Below are 23619 nucleotides of genomic sequence, written 5' to 3' on the forward strand. Positions count from 1 at the left end.
CCCTATAAGGCGCGACGCGTCCACGACCGATCCAGCCCCAATCCGACTCGCTTCCTACCGCCGGAGGCAGCCGTCGCGGGCGCAGCCGGAGCGAGAGAGCCCGCGGCGCCGTGATTGGCCGGCGACGGATCCGCCGCCGCCTCCTCATTCCTTTCGTCGCCGGATCCATTGTCGGGGTCGTCATCCCTGCCTCCTGCCTCCTTCCGTCGCCGGATCCATCGTCAGGGTCGTCATCCCTGCCTCCTGCCTCCCTCCGTCGCCGGATGCATCGTCGGGGTCGTCATCCCTGCCTCCTGCCACCCTCCGTCGCCGGGTCCATCATCGGAGCCGTCATCCCCACCTCCTGCCTCCCTCCGTCGTCGGGTCTCCTTCTCCGGGGCAGTTATCCCCGCAAGGTGCTTCCTCTACGAACCTCTTCGCTAGACGTCCACCACAAGCAGGTGCTGCGTCAATGGTGCCGCCTCGCAAGAACATGCCAGTAAGACGCACACGAGAGGTAGAAGAAGAAGACAGTACACTGGAGGTAATGTCTGCTCCCCACGTTTGTGTCACTCCATCAGTTCGTCAGTCCTGCTATGAAGAAGAACCCGATGGTACATTGCAAATGCTAGCATCAGTTCATTGACACCCCTGCCACTTGATGCACGATTAGGATGTCGAGGTTACTGTCAGTGCATCTAATATGCTATCTTCAGTTCAAGTTAAAAGAAAAATAACACATATGCGTCAGTCCAGGTATTGTGACAAGGTTCAGCTACCGCTGAGAGTTGTATGTTGTTATTCCTAAGAGTACAAGTCATGTAATTGCGTCAGTTCGAACGAGTAACAAAACTATTACCAAAAAAATAATATAATTGCTACACAATAAGTTCAGTGATACATAAGCTAGCAGTACTTGTAATGTATATGCATTGATGCACGATTAGGATGTCGAGGTTACTGTCAGTGCATCTAAATACTATCTTCAGTTCAAGTTAGAAAAAATAGCACATATGCGTCAGTCCAGGTAGATAGTGACGAGAGAGTGCCACAATTACACAGTAAGTTCAATGATACATAAACTAGGAGTACTTCAAGTGTAGTTGCATAAGTTACAGAAGAACAAAGGAGAAGTCATGCATGAGTTCAATGTCCAGTTTACAAAACAGTGCTAAAAAACAGTACATCAGTACATCCGTGTTTGAACATGAACGTTCATCAGTTCGACTGAAAAACGAAACCAGATTAATCCCAAAAACTTTTGAATGTTGTTTGCAGAAGCATGCAAGGGGGCGCACGCAGCAAGCATTTCATGAGCAAAACAGATATGGGGCACCACCTGGTTGGGTAACACCAGAAATACCGCCTGGATATTTCAACAGTACAGGCAGATTTGAAGATACACCGCAATCATCAGAAGCACGGATAGGTCCTTCTATACAGCAAACAGCAATGTCTGGGAATGCAAGCTTTGCCGCTACTGGGTTGCAACTAGGCCAACAATATCACCAACAACAAATGTTTTCCTTCCCCAATGCATAAGAAGGCTTCCACCAGTCGCTCTGTCAACATCAATCATCCGTGCTGCAAAAGCAGTTGCGACGGGAAGACCAGGGCAAAAGACAGAAATTTTGGCCACTCTAGCAGGTTCAAAAGTACAAGATATGAGCCATATAGACAGGAGCAACATCACAATGAATCTGAGGAGAGACGTCCGTACAACGAGAGACGGAGATCTTCGTCATCGTTGCTCCCTCCAAGAGATGCATTGCTACATGTGCCAAGGGTGACACCACCGGCGCCCATAAACCAGGGAGAACAACAAACACCAGAGGCAGCCCAGAGCTATACACATGTAAGTATCCATATAGAAAAAAAAATACAAGCACAGTCCATACCATGGTGCTGTGACCACCCCATCTAACATTTTTGTTTTGTCACTATTGTGTGTAGCCACCTGACATTGAAGCTTATGTTCTGCCAAGGCTAGAGATGAGGTTTGAAACTTTCGAAGAAACTAAGAACTTCTACAACGTATATGCAAAGCACGCTGGTTTTGCTGTCAGGGAAGGCCCCAAGTTTAAGACCAGAGCCTACCTTTATTGCACGTGCCATGGAGTTTATGAATCAAAGGTGTCTGAAACAAATAGACAGCGGAACAAAACGACAGCCAGGACTGACTACAGGGCTAAAATGAGGCTGAAGATTGAAAAGGATGGAACACTTGTCGTAAAAGGGATAGTCTGGGAACACAACCACAGGCTACAGCTCACTCCACAAATGCTTGTCTTCTTGCACTCCCACAAATTTTTTGACAAAACAATCTTGGAGTACGTCAAGTACCTGCAGTTCAAAGGCATTGAACACGCGCAAATCATGAGCATTCTGGGCGGTGATGACCCTGGTAGCTACTTCCTCGAAATGAATGCCAAAGACCTGATTAACATGTAAGTACAAACTTGTTCTCCTCCCATAAACCGCCTACGTCTTTTTTCCTCTGTCAGTACAAACATATCAAGTAACGCATACCTGACGCCAGTTCAACGTGCATTTTTCAATGAAACTTTTTATATGCAGGAAAGCAAAGAATTCAAGGATTGATGATGTGGATGATGTCCTAAAGACTGTCAACTTCTTTAGGGAGATGAAAGCTATAAACAGGGAATTCTTCTGTGACATGCAACTCGATGAGTCCGACAGAGTTAAGAACATATTCTGGGCGAACGCAAGCTGCCGAGGCGCATATCAGGACTTCGGTGACTGTGTAACATTTGACACCACGTACAAGACCAACAAGTACCATATGCCACTTGGGGTGTTTGTCGGTACTAACAACCACTTACAGACTACATTCTTTGGTTTCGCCCTGATAAGAGATGAGGATGCAGAATCATTCAGATGGTTGTTCAAGACGTTTTTAAGGTGCATGAGAGGGAAGGCTCCTACATGCATCCTCACAGGTACAACCGCGAAAACCACCCCCAACCACCACCACCACCCCCTACCCCAAAAAAATAAAAGGAAATTAACACGGTAAAAAATGTTGTGTCAGTTCTATTTATATATATGCACCACCATATGCTGACCACTCCGAGTCTATTTTCTCATTACCGGACTAGTGCCAGGCAATGGCTTTGGCGATCGCAGATGTTTTCAAGAACACAATACATAAGCTATGCCGCTGGCACATTACGAAGAAGTACAGGGAACACCTCGCGTACCTATATTTCCTGCACGAGGACCTTAAGGATGAATTCACATCAATTCTCAACTGGCCCCTCATGCCAACTGAGTTTGAGGATGCCTGGAAAAGACTCATGGATAAGTACAACCTCCATGATGATGCCACAATGGTGGGCATGTGGAACGAGCATGAGAAATGGATATCAGCCTACTTCAAAGAAATTTTCTGCGCCAAAATGACATCCACACAGTGAAGTGAGAGCATGAACTATGTGCTCAAGAAGAACTACGTAAATGAGAGACATAACCTACACCGGTTTGTCAGCCAGATAAACTCCTGCGTCAAAAGCAGGAGGCAGACAGAGAACCAGGAGACAATGGGTAACCGGGTATAGCTCTATCACTTGTCGTAAGACAAAAAATTACATGCTTACTAAAGTAAAAACTTTATTAGAAGTTTTTCCTGCGAGAAAACTAACAATTTGGTCATCATTCTTGCATCTGCAGACGGAACAAAACACGCTGACCTTCTATGGGTTTGACACCCAGATGGCAAAGCTGTACACGCGAGTTGTGTACAGCGAGATCAGAGATAGGCTAAAACTGAGCACTCTCTTCACGGCGATAGAGACGGAAGAGCCCACAAAGTACCTAGTGCGCTACAACCACCCGCAAAAACTGTCTGTGTGGGCTCAGCACGCGTTCCAGGTGGTTGCAGACCCCGTGGGAGAAACATATGAGTGCGAGTGCAGGCTATGGGACCACACAGGTGAGGACTACAAAAAAGATGTTACATACTGTACTACTTTTTTTTGCAAAGTTTTTGTTCGAATGAAATGACAAAAAACATGCACCTCTTCCAAAAACAAATACAAGTCTTTTCTGCGTGCATGTCCTATGCATGATGCAGACAATTAAGGCTCAAAGCGTTCCAGAGAAATACATACTCAGGAGATACACCAAACGACCGAATATCCAGCCAACATTTGACAGAAATGACTTGAGGACAGTAGCGTCAAACAAGGCATCCCAATACTGCATTGAAAGCTCACTGCTGACGCTGAACATGAGGGTGCACAGAAAAAGCTTGAGAAGCCAAGAGCAAATGGCAAGGACGCGGGTCGTCATGGACAAACTTGAACAAGAACTCGACGCCATGCATTCTGCTGACAATGGGGGTGTCGCGGACAATGAAGCCATTGAGAAGGATATTGCTACAATGTTGTCCGAGATGAACCATATGGGAGCTATTGACCCGTTTGAGAACGAGGAAGAGGAGCAGCAGCAACCGGAGCTTGCCCGTGTGGACACTCAAGAGCAACGACAAACTCACATGCAAGATCATGAGCTTGATGGTGCTGTAGGCGAACAACATGACAATAGCACATCCTACAAGCAGCATCAGGAAAGGGTGATTAAACCCCCAATATTCTCAAACACAAAGGGGAGGAAGAGCAAGATGCAAGCAACAGCCAAAAAGCCACCACGCCCCATCAAGCGCGTGGAATTTGGCCCGGACGGCAAACCCCTCGGGGTAAGGGCATGCGGATTCTGCAATGTCGTGAGCAACCATAACTACCGCACATGCCCACTCCGCACAGATGCCACTGTCAACAAGAACAAGCAGATTGGAGCCACCCAACTTTCTACCAATGGAGACAACACACGTAACAGCTACACTTGCCGCAAGTGTGGCGGAACTGACGGACATAATGCCCGCACGTGCAAAGTGGGCAAGGAGGTCAGTGGAGCTGAACATAAACAGGGCAAGGTACAGAGTTCCAAGCAATCAAATGAAGACGATGAAGAAGAAGAGTTTGATGAGAATGACGGCCAATCAGACGAAGACAATGAAGATGACAGTGTCGGGGGCGAGGAAACTGAAACTGACGATGAAGCTGCCAAGGCTCAACCTGGAAAGAGCGTTGGCAAGGCACAACATTCGGGGACAGTTAGGAGAAGCTCAAGACTGAACAATACATAGTGGTTATCCTGCTGCGTCAACTAAAAAATAACCGTGTAGTCTCAATTGAATCAGCACACAATGAGGAAGCATTTCACAAAAACACTGTCATTTACCAAAACTTATTTAGCTTTATCGTCAATTTCTCGATCAGAACTAAAGTTATTTTTTAGTTTGTGATTCGTGACCACTGGAGCAGTGATATTGTTATGTAAACCATTTGATAATCATTTTGAATGCAGTCACAAAATACGTTTGAAAAAACTTATCTGGATATATCCGACGCAAAAGGCTACTGTGAACCAGTAACTCAGGAAAAAAATATGTCAAGGAAAATTTTAAACTCTTGTAGCATATTAGTACTGATAACTATCAGTCGTCAGTACAAGGCAGAGTACACATCAGTACTGATATAATTTCTGATTTGTGCCCGCTGAAGCAGTGACATTATTATTTAAACCATTTGATAATCCTTTTGAATGCAGTCAAAAATAAAATTGAAAAAACTTATCCTCATATATCTGACGCAAAACTATGCCTGCTCCTACAAGTCCCAATTTAGAAAGACCGTCAGTACATAAAAATAATTACATCAAGCAAAATGCGAATATAATACATCCTGTACTGGTGAAAATCTAATTTATCTGTAAAAAATACTCACATGTTATCTTGATATAAACAATCCTTTAAAAAAATACGAAAATTGTTTAAAAAAACATTAGCACCACACATAGTATCGCTGGTATTTGGTACGTTCAATTACACTTCAATCACCAGTCCGAGTACGACACTAGAGGAGTTCAGACCTCCACCAACACCGACGCTGACACGTGCAAGTGGGATAAGCAGCTGATAAGTACAGCTTGACTATACGAATCGGTGCCACAGTAAAATGCTATCATCACCACCGCAGAGACGTGCAAGTGGGGTTTTGCAGATCATAAGTACAGCTACACAAGACTAGCCAGTTCAACAGTAAAAACCATTTAACTTGGACGGTTAGTTCTTCCAGGCCACCACCCGCGCCACCCACTGCGCGGTTGCCATGACGAAGTGCAAACGACGACCCCCACGACCACTACACACAAGCCCCCCGACGAACCGCCTCCCACACACCACCGTCGGCGCACTGAAAAAAATACCCCATTGTCTTCCATCTCTCCCTTGTTTCCACAAACCACCATTGCCGCTTCCATTTCCACTGCACACAAACCTCCAGCGTCTCTCTCCAAAGCCCACAAGTCGCCGGAGGAAGGCCATGGCGGAGGAACCGTCCGCCAAGCGTCATCATGCCGAGACGTCGGACAAGAGGAGCAACCTCGTCGACATTAACGTCCTCGGCGAGAAGCGCGACTACACCAGAACGCTCAAAGGGGTTGAGCTCCACGGCAAGGAGACGCTGGAGATCGTCTGCACCAGCGAACCAGACAAGGCCGATGAGGTGATCTCCAGGCTCTGGAGGAAGCTTGGCGGCAGGATTCGTAGGATCATCGGCGTTGGTGTGCACTACACCAACAAAGATGAACCTCCCCAGATGGCGGCAGTCCTGCAGTTGTGCGTCGACGAACTCTGCTTGGTGTACCACATCGCAACGGCCACAAAATGGTGAGCAATCCTACTCATTTGCCGTGCATATGGTTTATCTATTTTATTAGTACTGTATCCTGAAAATTTAATCGCACTTGTTTCCCAACTAGATGTACTAGTGTGGTTTGTGAAAAGTGGATGCACTACTGCATTTTCTCAAGTAGATATACTATAAAATGTATTTTTGAACCTGATACACTGGATTACTATTTGTAAAATCTTGCGGAAGATTAAATTCTGAAGTTGATCGACTAGTGTAGTTTCTAGAGTTGATACAATAGAGTAGTCTATGTACTCGATGTATTAAAAAAGATATTTCTGAACTTGATGTAGTGAAGTATTTTCTGAATTTGATGTAATGTTATTTTCGTAAGAAAATAAACTAAGGACTTGGTGAAGCACTGGTTCTGTGTTATCCTATTTCAACAAAAGTAGACTAAACTAGTACCAATGCGGAACATACAACATTGACTGAAACTATGTATAATCCAAGAAGAAGAATAACATGATGTACTTAATTTAATTTCAGAACTTTCTTTACTAGTTTTTGAAGTACATTCATCATTGTTTATCCTACATAAACAACTACTTCATGGATTCATCACTTGTAAAACAAAACAAAAATGGATAATTCAAACATCAAAGTAATGCTAATATTCAAAATGTCTCTGCCCTTGCAGGCCCAAGCGCCTGACCGACATGCTGCAGCATGACAAGTTGTCCACATTTGCCGGTTTCAGCATTGAAAGCGACAAACAGAAGCTGAAGTTGTCCGGTATGGAGATCAACTCCAACAAGTTCATCGACATTCAGCGCAAGTGGAGAGTTCCATACACCGGAAAAGAGTACGACTCCTTGGCTGATGTTGCAGCCAGCGTCATCCACCCATTCTACAAAGGCATGAAGAACAAGATCAACACGCAGGAAGACTACAAACTGTGGGGGACAAGCGAGCTGCCAGACAACCTCATCGAGTACGCAGGAGTAGATGCGTACGCCGCGTATAAGTCATGGTTCATGATCGACTACATCACAGATGGTTCGGAATTTGCGAAAGAGCGGGAGGCTAACAACTTCTACGACCACCCCTATTGCCCCTTTATGGGATGAAGATACATCAGAGCCTGCCTTCGTTTTACTTCCGCTTGTGCTTGCCTTTTATCTTGTTGTTTCAAATTAGTAGTTTGCTCTTGTTGGGTTGAACCAGTATGATTATGTCGTGCTTGTCATGTTTGAACAAGTTTAGTTATGTCATCAAGTACAATGTTTTGCTTATCTCATTATATAAGTTTGGTTTGGTAGCTTCGTATGTTGTTAATCCATCATTTCAAAATTGAAAAAGTAGCTTCTGAATGGAACGTTGTCGTTGCTCTAAAGTACTAGTTACGATGCAACTAATCACACAACGTTGTTCCATGTCAGTACAACTCAGTACACTTGATCGGACATTACATACTTACTACAATAAAAAGTACAAAGAAGCACCAGTCCGTAAGCGCTACTATGAATGCACTATCAGTACAACTCAGTCTACACGCAAGTACCATAGTTCTGAAAATGACAGCAGAAGACACTTGAGAATAATCAAAAAAACAAACACAAAAAGAAGGCAAAAAACTCAAATGAAAAAGATTACACTCACACAAAACTGACAACAGCTAGAACAAAAAGTACCAGTCCAAGTTACTGGTGTAGTCAAGTACTAGATTCAAAGAAAACAAAAAAATTGACCGCCCAAGGTCAGGAGCAGGCCCTGACAATGCTAGATACTTGAACTCGAGCCCGTGGGCGAATCCCTAGTAATCCGCACGACGCAAGACCCGTCGACCAGGGCCCACAGGTCAAGAGAGAGAGCGAGCGCCATGTATAAGCACTCAGGTAAGTGTTCAGAGGAGTTCGACTGGTGAGCGTCGGCTGCGCTTATAAATAGGTCTGAAGCCCCCTCGACTAGCGAGGTGGGACTAAACCCAGAGCGCACGCGCATGATGCACTGCACAGGCGCGCAGACGAGCTATCTGGGCCGGAAAACGGCCCAATAGCCTCTACATCGTCAACAAAACACCCCACCAAATAAGCCCAGCTATACAAACCAGAGGGCGGGACAAAAGAAATATAAACCACAAGAAAAATGTTTGTCAATTAACCTCTACAAGAAAAAAGGAAAAAAATATGATACAAAAACAATGAACCTCTAAAAAGAACAAAACTTAATAGCCTTTCTATTAAATGTACATAATTTAAAAAACAGAATTAAATATTACTTTCAAGTTCAACTACTAAAACTAAAAAAGTTCAAAACATATAATGTTTGTCAATTATGCTAAAAATCTTGTTTATATAAAAACTGACAAGTTCAACTACTAAAAATCTAAAAGTTCAAACATATAATGTTTGTCAATTATACTAAATTTCTTATTTATATAAAAACTGATTATTCAACTACTAAAATTCAAAAAGTTCAAATGGAATTTATTTGTCAATTCTGCTAAATTTATTATTTATATATAATCTGTCCACACCATAACGAACGATTTAGCAGATTTATATATAAACAGTGCAAAATGCCATCATCACAACCACAGAGACGTGCAAGTGGGATTTAGCAGATCGTAAGTACAGCTTGACAAGACTAATCAGTGCACCAGTAAAAAACATTTGACTTGGACGGTTAATTCTTCCAGGCCACCACCCGCGCCACCCACTGGGCGGTTGCCACGACGCACTGCAAACGGCGACCCCCATGACCACTACACACACGCCCCCGACGAACCGCCTCCCACACACCACCATCGGCGCACTACAAAAAAACCCCATTGTCTTCCATCTCTCCATCGTTCCCACATAGCACCATTGCCGCTTCCATTTGCACTGCACACAAACCTCCAGCGGCTCTCTCCAAAGCCCACAGTCGCCGGAGGAAGGCCATGGCGGAGGAACCGTCCGCCAAGCGTCATCATGCCGAGACGTCGGACAAGTGGAGCAACCTCGTCGACATTAACGTCCCCGGCGAGAAGCGCGACTACACCAGAACGCTCAAAGGGGTTGAGCTCCACGGCAAGGAGAAGCTGGAGATCGTCTGCACCAGCGAACCAGACAAGGCCGACGAGATGATGAGCAGGCTCAGGATGAAGGGCGGCGGCTTGTATCCGAGCTTCATCGGAGTTGATGTGGAGTACACCGATGAGGAAAAACCTCCACAGATGGCGGCAGTCCTGCAGTTGTGCGTTGAGGAACTCTGCTTGGTGTACCACATCGCAGCGGCCACAAAATGGTGAGCAATCCTACTCATTTGCCCTGCATATGGTTTATCTGTTTTATTAGTACTGTATCCAAAAAATTTAATCACACTTGTTTTCCAACTAGATGTACTAGTGTGGTTTGTGAAAAGTGGATGCACTACTGCATTTTCTCAAGTAGATATACTATAAAATGTATTTTTGAACCAGTACTGTTCATTCATCTGTTGTACCAGTACTAGTCACTAAAAACCTTAATTAAAAATTGTTTCCCAACTAGATGAACTACTATAGTCTATGAAGTGGATACACGATTACATGTTTATCAAGTTAAATGCATTTCTGAAACTGTGAAGTGGATTGTTTCACCAGATTAGCATCTGAAAAAAGGTTATAGCATTCTGAACTTTATGCACCAAATTAATTTCTGAACTTGATGAACTAGCATAGATTCTGATCTTGATGCACTAGTATAGTTTATAGAATTGATGTATTAAAAGATCTTTGGTGAAGTGGTATAGGTCCATATCTTCATGCACATGTTTCTCAAACTAATTTTTGGACTTGATATAGAATTAATGCACAAAGATGTATCAAGCACTGGTATAGGTCTTTTATTCAACAAAAAAGAAAACTAAACTTGAATCAAGCAACACATCTATCATTGACTCTGGTAAAATGATTCTTTAATTTAGTGAAGCATTTGGTAAAGCAAAGAAGATAGCAAAAAAGAAAAAATAACACGATGTAGTTGAATTTAATTTCAGGACTTTGTGTACTAGTTTCTGAACTACATTCATGCATGACTCATAATATATAAGCATCTACCTCATGGATTATCACTTGTAAAACAAAAAAAGCAGAAGAATTAAATCCTCAAAAAAGAAGACTGATCTATAAATGTGTGTCTCCCCCCTTGCAGGCCCAAGCACCTCAAAGACTTCCTGCGGGAGGAGAAATTGTACACATTTGTTGGTTTCAGCATTGGAGGTGACAAGCGGATGCTGCAGGAGTCCGGTTTGGAAATCAACCCCAACAACTTCATCGACATGCAGCGCAAGTGGAAAGATCCAAAGACCAGCAAATACTACGACTCCCTGGCCGATGTTGCAGGCGGCGTCATCCACCCATTCTACGAAGGCATGAAGAAGAAGATGAACAGGGCAGACCACAAACTGTGGGGGAACAGCCCGCTGCCAGACAACCTCATCACATACGCAGGAATAGACGCGTACGCAACGTACAAGTCATGGAAGACAATCGACAACATCGTGACAGGTTGGGAAATTTCAAAAGAGCAGGAGGCTAACCCCTACTACCACTGCAACTTCACGGATGAAGATGCATGAAAGTCTCCATTTGTTATGTTGAACCAGCTACCTTATGCTGTGTGTGTCCTTAGTATTGTTGTTTCAGATTTGTAGTTTTCTTTCGTTATGTTGAACCAGCTACCTTATGCTATGTGTGTCAGGGTTTGAACAAGTTTCCTGTGTCTATCAAGTACATCGTTTGCTTATGTCGTCCAACAAGTTTGCTAGCTTCCTATTTTGTTCATCCATCATTTGAAGTTGAAGTAGGTTGAAGTTGAAACTTGATGGCTGCCATGCAGCACTAGTCATGGAGAAAAAAAAGTGGCAGAGTAACTAAGGACAAAAGCAAATAGTAGCCTTCGATGCTCAGTACAGCTTAGACATGAACGGTAGTACTATCACGCTGAAAAAATCAGTTTTTAGTTTCAGACGAACACTAAAAAGTCTAAGTTTCGGCCGAGGACAACATTCAGTACTAAAAAGCATCATGGTAAAAAGTAGTTAGAAATTCACTAAGTACTACATCAGGAAAAGCAAAGAAACACCAGTACGTATTTCCTAGTCACTAGCATCCTAGGGCTGAAAAGTTCTGGTACAGTTGAACACACGATATGTTCATTGTACAAAAATATAAAAAGGAACGGGAAGCTTCAGTTCGCATTCCTTAAAAACAGTGGCATACTAAGAATTAATAGTGGCAATACAACTGAAATCTCAGTACAACTTAGTCTATACAGCAAGTGCTAGGATTATACCAAACATTGCCTGGAGAAGAACCACAGCCTAGAAAAAAAGAAGGCCAAAAACTAAATCAAAAAAATATAAGTTCGTCAAAAGAGAAAAATCACAAGAAACACAACAGAAGACATACTAGCATCAAACAACACAAACAATAAATAATTAATCAAAAGTACTAGCACAATTGGAATCTCAATACAACTAAGTTTATTCGGTAAGTGCTATGATGATACCAATTAATGCATTGAGAAAGAAAATAGTTTTGAACTTAATAGGAATACGTATTAAATGTAGCTAATTTAAACCAGCACATTAACTCTTACTATCAAGTTCAACTACTAAAGTTCAAAAAGTTCAAAAAGAAATTTGGCCTAAAATTTTGAAAGCCTTACGCTGAATGAGACTTCAAATCAGTACTAACAGAACTATATCATAAGTACAAGAAAACAAGAGTACAGAAACTATAAAGGTCCAAGTTAGGATGGAATCACATAAAAAAATGATTTCAGTTCAACTACTATATAAGTCTTCAGTACAAAAAAAAAACTTAACCAAAACAAATTCCCAATGAAACATTGTGCCACACTTAAAACACAACACAAAATATACTAGTTATTACATAGTACTCGACAACACATCAAACACTACAAAATATAGCCTACAATGTTTTCAAGAGATATATCACACAACTATCCAATTCACTATGCAAATGATGACCATTTATCCTATGCATCAGGAGCCAAAGCCTGAACCTCCTTGGGAAGCTCCGTCACCATAAGATGGTTATTACGGTTGAACACAACTCTATACAGATCCTCAGCGTTCCAATCAACAATGCGTGGCTGCAAAACAATAAAACAAATTATCAAAAATCATGGCACATAAAAAAAGGATGCACAATAAGCCAAAAACAGAAAGTGAAAAGCTCAACAAGAAACCCACGTCATTATCTCGAATGTTCTCAACGATCTTTTCACCATCATAGCATCCCGCATACTTCAGAGTATAATGGCCACATTCATTCGGCCCTTGAAGTGGAACCTTGACAAACGTTGGTTTCTTTGCAAACAGCTCCCAATTGGGCTGCTTGCTCGCATTGTACTGAGCATCACCATACACAGCCTTCATTACTTTGACCAATCTAGAAATCTGTAAAAAAACAAAACAACCCACACAGTTTTAGATCTCAGAAACAACAGAAAACAAAGATGCAGAAAATATTAATCCAGTACAGATAATAAATGTCACTCACAATCTTCTCGCAGTCTTTGTGATAGGTGTTCTTCGAAGGACGGTGGTTCTTCGGATAAGGTAAAGAGTCAAGGATGTCAACGCTACTTCGGTACCGATTCATGACATATAAGGAATAGTGGCTCACTTTCTTATCCTTTGATAAAACCATAGGCTTGAATAGAGGCATCATGATCTAAAAACAAATGACCAAAAAAGAGATGTTAAATATTTAAAGTAAAAAGAAGCATCACAATAAACAAATAAAAACCAAAAATCAGCTAGTAGATCTCACAAGGTCGGCACTGAGCAAGTCTTCATTAGCTTTAACATAGCTCTTGAAATCTCTCGCTGCACTCTCCACATTAAACACTTTAGTTTCATCCTCATAAAACGAACAGTCAAGCACAACCTGCAAAAAAGCCAAAATAGAAAATAGACAACGGAAAAAGAATCAACAAGCAAAGTATTATTAAAAATCGTAAAAACAATAGACAGTCTTGTTCAACATAAAGAAACCGATCTGATTGATTACCGTGATGAAATATGGACTCAGCAATATCCTTTTCCCAGATGCGAAATCAGCATTTCTATCGGGATCTTGCTTCCAATCATCAATGAGGAAGTCAATTACATCACCCTCCATCATTTGCCCAGGTGAAAAAACTTCCCAGATGCGATTCCCAGTGAAGTTAGTTACCTTTCCATCAGGCTGAGGTATCATTGAGAATGTATTCCTGCAGCACACACAAGAACAAAAAGAAGGAGAAGCAAGATAAGGCATTCATAGCAGTTCGAGTTGTATAAAAAGAAACAGTTCAGGCCATATTTATCTAGCAGTTACAACAAAAGAAAAGGAAGAGGAAAAAATAATGAGAGATACTCACTCGCCATACTTCTCACGCCATTCATTACTAAGCAACAGATTATACAACCTGCGAGCCTTGTCCAGGTGAGGGAATTTATAAGGGTGAAGCTGCTGCACAGGGGAGCAAAACTTTATAGGAGCTCTGGGCGCACGCTTCGTGCTTACAACATTGCCAGAATCCAAAGCGGGATCTTTCCTAGCACCACCAGCTCTACGAGCCACTATTCCAGCAAAGGGGAGATAAACCTTTGGCAGCAGCGCTCCTCGTGACTCTTCCAACGCGAGCAATCTTGTCAAACACATCATCATCACTCTCTATCAATTCCACAATGGGATTCTTGGATGTAGTAGGGCTATCTGCACAAGCAGCCGTAAAACCTCTCAGAGCTCCCAACCGCCCCTTCATAACACCAGATCTTGTCTTTTCGGGAGAACGCCCCTGGCTAAGATCAATAGCTATGCGCTCAAGCTCCAAGAACTGGCTACCAAAGAACCTGTAGTCAGCCTCACCAAGATCCAGCCACTCACCTGAAAAAAAGAAGACCGCACAAAGCATAAGTTCAAATACATATTTCATGAAAGTACTAATAGAGAAGTACAAGCTGCAAAAAAATTACAAAAGTCCATGCACATGTACAGGGTTCGATGCCAAACAAACCCCGAAAGTCAACATCAAACACATTGCTAGTTGCGCAGGTATACAGCAAAGTCTTCCTAATGTCCAAAATGTCTTCATGGCTATAATCGGCCATTTCAATTACACCATCCTCCCGGCAATAATAGGTCTTGCAGTTTTGTAGCATAAAGAATCCACAATCATGCCTGTAAACAAAAGGAAAAATCAAAAAAATGGTACAACACAAAATCCAAAAAATACAGGAACAACATCCTCCAGCAACAAAAACAACCAGCAAAAATCATTAAAAACGGATACTCACGTGTTTTCCTGCTGAGGCACCCGCACAAACTCGCAAGAGAAACCATCAATATGCATCAGTGAGAACGGTTTGGCCCTGTCTACACTAGACTCCCTCCAAAGCTTCTTTATATTATCTGTCATATTCCTTAAAAATCTAACTGCATCACCCCAGGTTTCATCACGGAGTGAATCAAGACACTCGAAACGACGGAACTTCAAATTCAGAACAACCAAGCACCAATGCCCAGATACTTCACTAGGCTTCATGGTAGCCACAAATGACGGCGGATCAAATGTAGGGAAAAGAAGCTGAAAAAAAATCGCAAAGGAAAAATGAATTTACCAAACAATAAAATAAAAGAGGGAAATTGAAATTCATAAGTACAAACAAAAAATCAAATAATCATAAAGAAATTATATCCACCGCCCAAAATTGAGGAACAATCATATCAGTTCAATTCCCTTGCAACAATAAGTACATCTTTAATAAAAGAAGCACAGATCAAGTTCATTCCCCACACCTCCCAAAACTGCAAAGAAAACATGACAGTTCTAGTTAATGAGTACAAAAAGTCCAAGTTCACCTACTTGGTCAAAACCATCAGCACCTGATCTTGTGAACCAATTTAGCACATTGGAATCAATATTTCCATCACGGATCTTGGTCTATTGTACAAAAAGAACAACAATAGTTAGAAAATTAGCAAAACAAGTTATCATCCTATTTACAAAAAAAGCAAAAATACTGACCGTCACCCATCTGGGAACTATCAACTTGTCAGTGTCTCGGTACTTCTGACATAGAGAATATAAAACAACATCAGCACTGTCTGAGTTGAGCATGCCAGTGGGGACAAACGCTTTAGCAATAGAACCAACACTGGCATCACATTCTTTATTTTGAAACATCGTCTTGTGACTAGAAAACACAAAAGATTACATGAATTAAAACTACTGCAACAACAACAATAATCACACTAGAGAAAGAAAAAGAGACAAAAAATGGTACGGGCAAAATCCCAAACTAACCATTTCGTACAGTTCGTGCGCAACCTCATAACAGCGAAGAAAAATGTATCAACCTTAACAACATTACCACTTTCTGCTTGCAGAAAATGATGAAAAATAATAAGTTCAACAACTACAAGAGAACATGTCCAAAATGCCAAAATTGAGAAGTACACCCCATTTACAAGTCCTTACCTGGACTATGAGGGTTTGACGACGACGGTAGTTCCTGTGATGAGACCATTATGCCTCCAGTTTCAGGGTTTGATGATGGGACATCTTGAGAGGACACCAATATTGATGCGCTTTCAGGGTCTGTAGAAAGAAAATCCTGGGACGACAAGAGCGCCTCCTGCGTCAAGGGGTCAGAAGAAATTGACAGAAGTAAATCATCATCCTCGGATGGCACCTCCACCACGCTAGAAGCATATTGCAATGCATCACCATAATCAACACCTCCAGGCGGGAAATTCTCCGGCGGCAAATCTTCACAACCAGAAACATTTTCATTCCCAGTAATACCAACACCAGGCGATTTGGCATCAAGTATGCTGGCGGCACCAGCATCCTCATCAGCAACTTTGGTACCAACATTGCACCCACTACTCAATGGAATATCATGAGCATCATCTCCACCACTAAGGACAACCTCACGCTCAACAATAGTAATCTGATGAAAATAAAAATTCAGAAAAAAGTAAATAATATGAACAAAACTAACAATAAAAAATAAGCTACCAATAGGTGCATAGAAAAATAAACCTTGGAAGCATTCACAACAACATCATCGAACTTGCTACTGCTAACATTCAAAGCGACATCACCAACAGGCAAACAAGGCTCATCGCCAACAATAGGACCCTGATTCAAATGTAATGAGACAAAAAAACAATGCTATTATGAGCAACAATAAACGGTGTGGGATAGAAAAATGAACAAGCAAGACACATCGGTGCGCATGAAATTTTAAGAAAATATTAATAAACACAATGAAAGTAAAAATAACCTTGCACTTATCAGTAGATAGATCATTAACTCCACCGTCAAAAGCAGCCTCAACATTATGACTGGTCTCCTGCATGAAAAGAAAAATTAATAAACAGATGTAGATCAGGAAGTTCAACTACAATACTGACAGCAGAACAACATAGTAAAAACATACAAACAATGAGGACTGACTCACATCAACAACAGGGTGCTGCGAGCCAACATCGTTCGTACGCTGATCAGAAACATTAGCCTCAGTACCATCATCAGCCCTGCTATCGGTGCCAGCAGCCTCATCGTGATCAATCTGCATGAAAGAAAATTATTAATAAATAGATGAACATGAGGAAGTTCAACTACAACACTGACATCAGGACAACAACATAAAAATTGCAAAACACCAAGGACTAACTCACATCAACATCAGGACGCTCAAAGCCAACATCATTCGTTTCATGGTCAAAAACATTAGCCTCAGTACCATCACCAGCCTTGCTGTCGGTGGCAGCAGCCTCATCCTGCTCAAACTGCTTGATAACAACATTTGCACTTTCTTCATATGGCTTGCAGCGAGAGTTTTGCATAGTTCTGAAATGCTTCATGTTGTTCAACAGGCGAACCGAGCTCTGAACTAGATTAGCGGCACCGTCGCGCATATCATCGATTAAAATTCTCTCCATCTCAATGTAGTCAACAGATTCCTCAGCGTTAAATTGATGACCTTCAGGAAGGATACCATTGATACAACTCAAACGCTCAACTGTCGTTGGGACCTTTCGCAGCTCAGAACACACATTACTTAAGATATGCTCAGCGCGCTCCAACGCTGAAACAGCAACATCAATACCAAAACCCTGCCTCTGTGAAGCACTAGCATTACTAGGGCCAGGGGGGCATAACTAGCACCCTCAACACCACGGCAATCCCTCAACTCATCCGGCAGAGATGAAAACTTCGGAACCTGAGACGACGGCATCTCCAGGACTGGCCGTTTATACACTCGAAAAAAAACAACCTCCTCTTGAATTTTCCACTACAAACAAAAGGGAAAAATAGTTAATCAATCAATGCAACACATAAGGAAAAATAAATCATGATATTAACAGATTTAAAATCAACACCGCTAATAAAACTTTAACTGTCATTGCCAGTTTGTTAGTATTTACCAACAGGCCAGTTGAACAAAGTTATTCAGTTCAACCAAACATGAAACAACAGTACTAAAAATCCATACCTAAACCATACAAAATATAAACAGACAACTCTACAGTACAAACATGTCCACTACAGCAAAAAATAGCTATACCTAAAAATAAAAAAAGGTCTGCAAGAGACAAAACAAACAAAACTCACCGGAAGCTTCCCAAACACCCAAGTCTTTGGATCTGCATTGCCTTTTTTTATCAAATCTGCATCAACCAGATCAGAAAGCTTGGCAGGATCCATATAACATATGCGGGGGACTCGCATGTCAGGCTCCGCAGTTTTGCCACGGATAAGGCAGTCAAGGTACATTAGTACATGCCCTATGGCACAACCTGTGATTGCCTTCCCCATGGTATGACCACTTTGGTACTTGGCAACAACCCTTCTAAGCTCATCAACCATCAGCTGGCAATAATCCATATTAGCCATGTCCTCAAAGACGAGACCCTCAAACATTGCTGCCTCTCTGGAAACACGCGGGGCAGATCCAGGCAACACAACCTTCATAAACACAATAATGAAGAACACTTTCAGAGCAAGGTCATCTTTGCTAGGATCCTTGACGAGAACCTTGAGCTTATTCCTCAAATCCTTTGTCTTAATATCTTTGTTCCTGCTAATGTCAAGCTCCGATCTTAACTTCATCAGAGCGTCATCATATCCGTCCTCTGACGGCCTTGGCGCAGAACGACCACCACGAGGGAAACCAAATAATTGCTGTATACCATCGCTAGTGATGCGAAGCTTCTTATTAGCCTCACCCATGTCAAGAGTCATTGTATCACAATCTATCCTCAGGTACAAAACTCCCATCAGAGGGAGGGAAATGTTAGACTTCACCCTCCACCCGAAGATAGAACCAAAACTAGATGCATGAACCCTAGCCACATGCCGACTCTCGAGCAATTTAGCACAATCTTCAACCTCTCTCAACGAACATCGCACAGTTAAGTTCAATTTCCGTTGGTCACCTTCATCCAAGGCAACTTTTCCGGCATTGCCTCCTACCGGCTTGACCGGACTCCTGACGCTAACAGGCTGTAAATGAAAACAAAAAAGCCACACCTTAAAAAAATGAATATAGAAAACAACAAAAGCATATGAATGCAAGTAAAAAGAAAAAGAAAAGATTGCACAAGTTCAACTATTAAAACAACATCAGTACCACCCCTCAATTGATGCAAACAATGATCAGCCTAACCTGGCCGCAATACCAGCCGAAACACAATTAAATCATTGCAAGTACAACTAGTAAGTCACATGCAGTACAAAACACAAACCACTGCAAACAATGAATATAGAAAACAAAACAAGCATACAAATGTAAGTAAAAAAGATTGCACAAGTTCAACTATTGAAACAACATAAGTACCACAATCAAAATAGATGCGAAACAATGACCAGCCTCACCTGGCCAGCATACCAACCCAAACACAATTAAATCATTGCAAGTACAACTAGCAAGACACATGCAGTACAAAACACATACCACTGCAAATTCATCTTCTGAATCAACTTCAATATCATCTTCTTCAGATGCAGAATCTTCAACTTCAACACGAGCACGCTTCTTCACGCCTTTGTTCACTTTTGCAGGATGAACTTTACGCTTCTTATTTTCTTTCAACAAAGACCGCTCTTGAAGAGGAGACGAAGAAGGCTTCTTATTTGTCAAACCTCGTGGACTCCGACGAACAGAGGAGCCACCAAGTTTGCTTGGACCAATTTTCTCAGCAAAACTATCCGCATCAGCTTTGCTATTACCAGGTTGGGAAACAGCTTTCACACGTGGACTACGCCTCTGTGTGCCATCAGGAATTCGATCTGACATCTTCCTCTTCAAAACAACTTTCTTCTCCTTAACTCCATCACGATCAAACACTTGCGTCAAACGAGTTTGCATCAAGTTTGTCTTCACAAGCATGTCACTTCCATGAGATCCGACATGAACAGTTGAAAAACTCGCGTCACCACCTTCGTCGCCTACACATTTAGGAGCTTGAGCAACATCAACATCACTTTCTGGCACACAGGCAGCCTTTTGACGCCGTTCCAATTCCTTTCTCTTCTGGAATTCATACTTCTTCTTTCTTATCCTTTGATCCTCGAGCTATGACTACATAGGAACATCCTCAGCTTGGGTAACAGGCTCAGTGCCATCAACACTTTGAGACTGAGTAACAGACAACTGCTAGCTGCCACCAGTATCATCAACGTTAAGTGAATACATTCCATCATTAATATCTTTAACAACATCAGCAATGTCCTCTGGAACACCATGGCTGTCATTAACTGCATAAACCAATAACATAACCACGCACATAAAAAATTAAAACACAATTAACATTGCAGACACAAAAGATAAATAAAGCGCATTGCATCAGACACAAAACAAAACGGAACAACTGATGTAACTAAGCATATATATGTATTAAAGGCTGATAAAAATAGAGCAAATATAAGGGAAACACCAGCAACATTCGCAAGTTCTTCTAGAGGATTTGGTGTCTCAAAAATAACATTCACAAGATCTTGAAAGCGTTTTGATTTGTCAGAATCAGGAGGCACCGGCAGTCCAACATCTGCAACAACATCATAATTAGCAAAAAAAGTACAAGAACAATCAATCAGTTCAACTATGTGAACACTACAAGTTCACCAAATAAAACAAATATGAACCCACCACTTGCAGAACAAACTTCAGAAAACACAACTCGTTCAACACCATACTAGTTCCTCATTGACTACTACAACCTATTCAAATGCCAGGACAGCAGTTCAAAATACACATGGTCATAAGTACTACATCCTGTCTGCATGTTGCATCAACTGCCAAAACCATACACGCCATACAATCCAGGACAAAATTAACACATATCAAAATACATACAACTTATAAAGTCGATAAGACAACAATTGTACAACATAAAAACCAGATCTATTAAAACATCATCCAAAATACAGGGAAAATCACCTGCATTCAATTTGTCCGGACTAGATGATGTACCCATTGAGATCTACAGTCCTAAAATCGGCCGAACCAGATCTGTAAGACACATGAAAGGGATTTGAACTATTTCAGAAACGAAGCACGCCATACAAAAGCAAAACTCTTACCAGCAAACACAAAATCCGCCACGCAATCCAGTATCACTGCCGCCAAACGCTCGTTCAACAGCAAAGGAACCCTAGCGAGTGCAGCCTGGGACAGCAAAGAGAGCAAGAGATTAGAAATAGAGAGAAAATCTGAACATAAGAAGACGCAAGCAAAGTCAATGGCAGAGCAAAAAGAACAAAAAAGAGCACCCGGACCTCCACCCCTAGGGTTGAACCCTCCGGTCGACGCTTCCGCGGCGAAATAGGAGAAACAACTCCCGCTCCGAGAAGAGAAGAAGAGGGGAACAAAGACGGAATCGATTTGGGGACGGGAGAGGAGCGGAACGGGGAAGATAGGAGGTTAAAAGGTGAGTGGGAGGGTTAAAAGATGACTGGGAGAAAACGGACGCCTAAAGCCCACAACTGTGGCGAAGCCCACTATCTCTAGCCAGTTATAATAGATAATACCAAAAATCAAATACAAATAAAAAGAATTAATATAGATGGTGAATACAAACGGCTAAAATCAACCAGTGCGCTTGTTTGACAGACGCAGTGCGGTTATTCTGTTTCCCCCTACCCTAAACCCACGCACCCACACCCCCTAAGATAGATAATGGGGCAAAGTCCATACAAGGAAGATGTGTCAGTACAACTATGCCCCTCGGTACGGTTCGGTGCGGGAGCAAGTCATGCCACAGTACTATATTCAAACAAACAAAAAAAAGAAGAAAAAATTGACAGCACAAGGACAAAAAAGTACCAGTCCAAGTTACTGGTGTAGTCAAGTACTAGATCCAAAAAAAATAAAAAAATTGACCGCCCAAGGACAGGCGCAGGCCCTGACAAATGCTAGATACTTGAACTCGAGCCCGTGGGCGAATCCCTAGTAATCCGCATACCGGCAGGGCCTGCCGTACAGGGCCCACAGGTCAAGAGAGAGAGAGCGAGCGCCGTGTATAAGCGCTCAGGTAAGTGTTCAGAGGAGTTCGACTGCTGAGCGTCGGCTGCGCTTATAAACAAGTCTAGAGCCCCCTCGACTAGCGAGGTGGGACTAAACACATAGCTCACGCGCACGCCGTGCTGCACAGCCGCGCGAGAGAAGCTATCCGGGCCGAATACAATAACCCAGGCTGATGGCCCAACAAAGTACTTCGCCCCATTACAAAAATCCAGTAGATCACGCACGACAAAAAATAAAAAATGAAAATAAAATTTTAAAAAAATCACAGGAAAAAATCAGTTAATAAACAAAAATATTGTGAAAAAGTTCAAGCACATCTTAATGGTAAGAAGTAAAAATATATATATATATATATATACATATATAAAACTCAAAATTAAAATTTCAGAAACGAATTTACAAAAAAGTTCAACTACTACAATTCGTAAGGTTCAAGTACAAAAATAAAAAGAAAGTACTGTGCAGCGAAGATTAATTTTTTTTTATTTTATAAAATACCAAAACTATCATTATTCATCTATAAAAAAGAAAAAAAACATGCTCCAAAATTCATGAAAAAAAGTAAGAAAAAAATATTATACAACAAACAAATTTGATTGGTAATTGACACCCTAAAATAGAGCAGTACTATCATTAACAGAATGTAAGTTCAGCAAACTCAATAAGAAAAATAGGGTTCTAAAAAATCATCAGCGTATAGCACCATCTCCGAGTTATGAACATGAAAAATATACCAGCCAAAATAAAGGATGCCCATCAGTTCAACTATAGAAAATGTTCCAGTACTAGTATAAAGAATGTATAAATAAAACACTTATAATTGAGCAGAACAATAGGAAAAACATTACATAACTAGTTCCATACCATTCTGATAAAACCATACAATTCAACCATCTCACATGCAAATGTTTTAAAAGAAAAAATACTGCAACATAATCAACCATACACAAATCTCAAAGCCGGCGTCATTTGCCACATTTAAACCTACAGCACATAAATTCTGAACGTCAGAGAGTCGTCTTCTCTCAAGAACACAGCCATAACCATCACCATCCTCAAATCCAGACTCAGCCGCAAACTCCTTCCACCCAGTACTTAGGTTGATGCAACCATCAAAGTCGATGTGGTAGGCAACATCCATCAACTGATACCCATTCTTGTCTGAAGTCTCCATCTTTAGAACACCGGAACTAGGAGCAACAATCCTGATCCTGGGTGACATTTTCTGCAAATGGACATGGGAGTACAAAACAAAATGAACACCTGACATAACTGAATTTTTACATAGATATAGGAACGATTTGCATAACAAACTAAAATGAAAAAAATCTGAACCAAAACAATA

At 41.7% G+C, this 23619-nt stretch overlaps 2 protein-coding genes across 3 annotated transcripts in view; both read left to right on the top strand.

Moving 5' to 3' along the window:
• Positions 1–23619, top strand: part of LOC119315054 (acyltransferase-like protein At1g54570, chloroplastic) — a 32359-nt gene that overhangs the window by 3085 nt on the left and 5655 nt on the right. The window lies entirely within an intron of this gene.
• On the top strand, positions 2578–7519 carry LOC119315055. 2 transcript variants are annotated; one of them, XM_037589718.1, is made up of 5 exons: positions 2578–2939; positions 3099–3551; positions 3670–3931; positions 4073–6730; positions 7393–7519. In XM_037589718.1, the coding sequence occupies exons 3-4, from the start codon at positions 3899–3901 to the stop codon at positions 5144–5146; spliced, it is 1107 nt and encodes a 368-aa protein (XP_037445615.1). In that variant the 5' UTR covers positions 2578–2939; positions 3099–3551; positions 3670–3898; the 3' UTR covers positions 5147–6730; positions 7393–7519. The 2 variants fall into 2 exon arrangements, with proteins under 2 accessions (XP_037445615.1, XP_037445616.1); XM_037589719.1 differs by lacking the exon at positions 2578–2939 and having other exon boundaries at positions 2955–3551.

This window comes from Triticum dicoccoides, chromosome 6A (assembly GCF_002162155.2).
Source record: "Triticum dicoccoides isolate Atlit2015 ecotype Zavitan chromosome 6A, WEW_v2.0, whole genome shotgun sequence".
Taxonomy (NCBI): Eukaryota; Viridiplantae; Streptophyta; class Magnoliopsida; order Poales; family Poaceae; genus Triticum; species Triticum dicoccoides.

What these genes read in the sequence shown, in the direction of transcription:
- LOC119315055 (XM_037589718.1), top strand. Translation starts at nt 3,899, where the DNA reads ATGAGTGCGAGTGCAGGCTATGGGACCACACAG. An exon ending in CAGGCTATGGGACCACACAG is followed by an intron (nt 3,932 to 4,072) that starts GTGAGGACTACA and finishes TGCATGATGCAG; the next exon opens with ACAATTAAGGCTCAAAGCGT.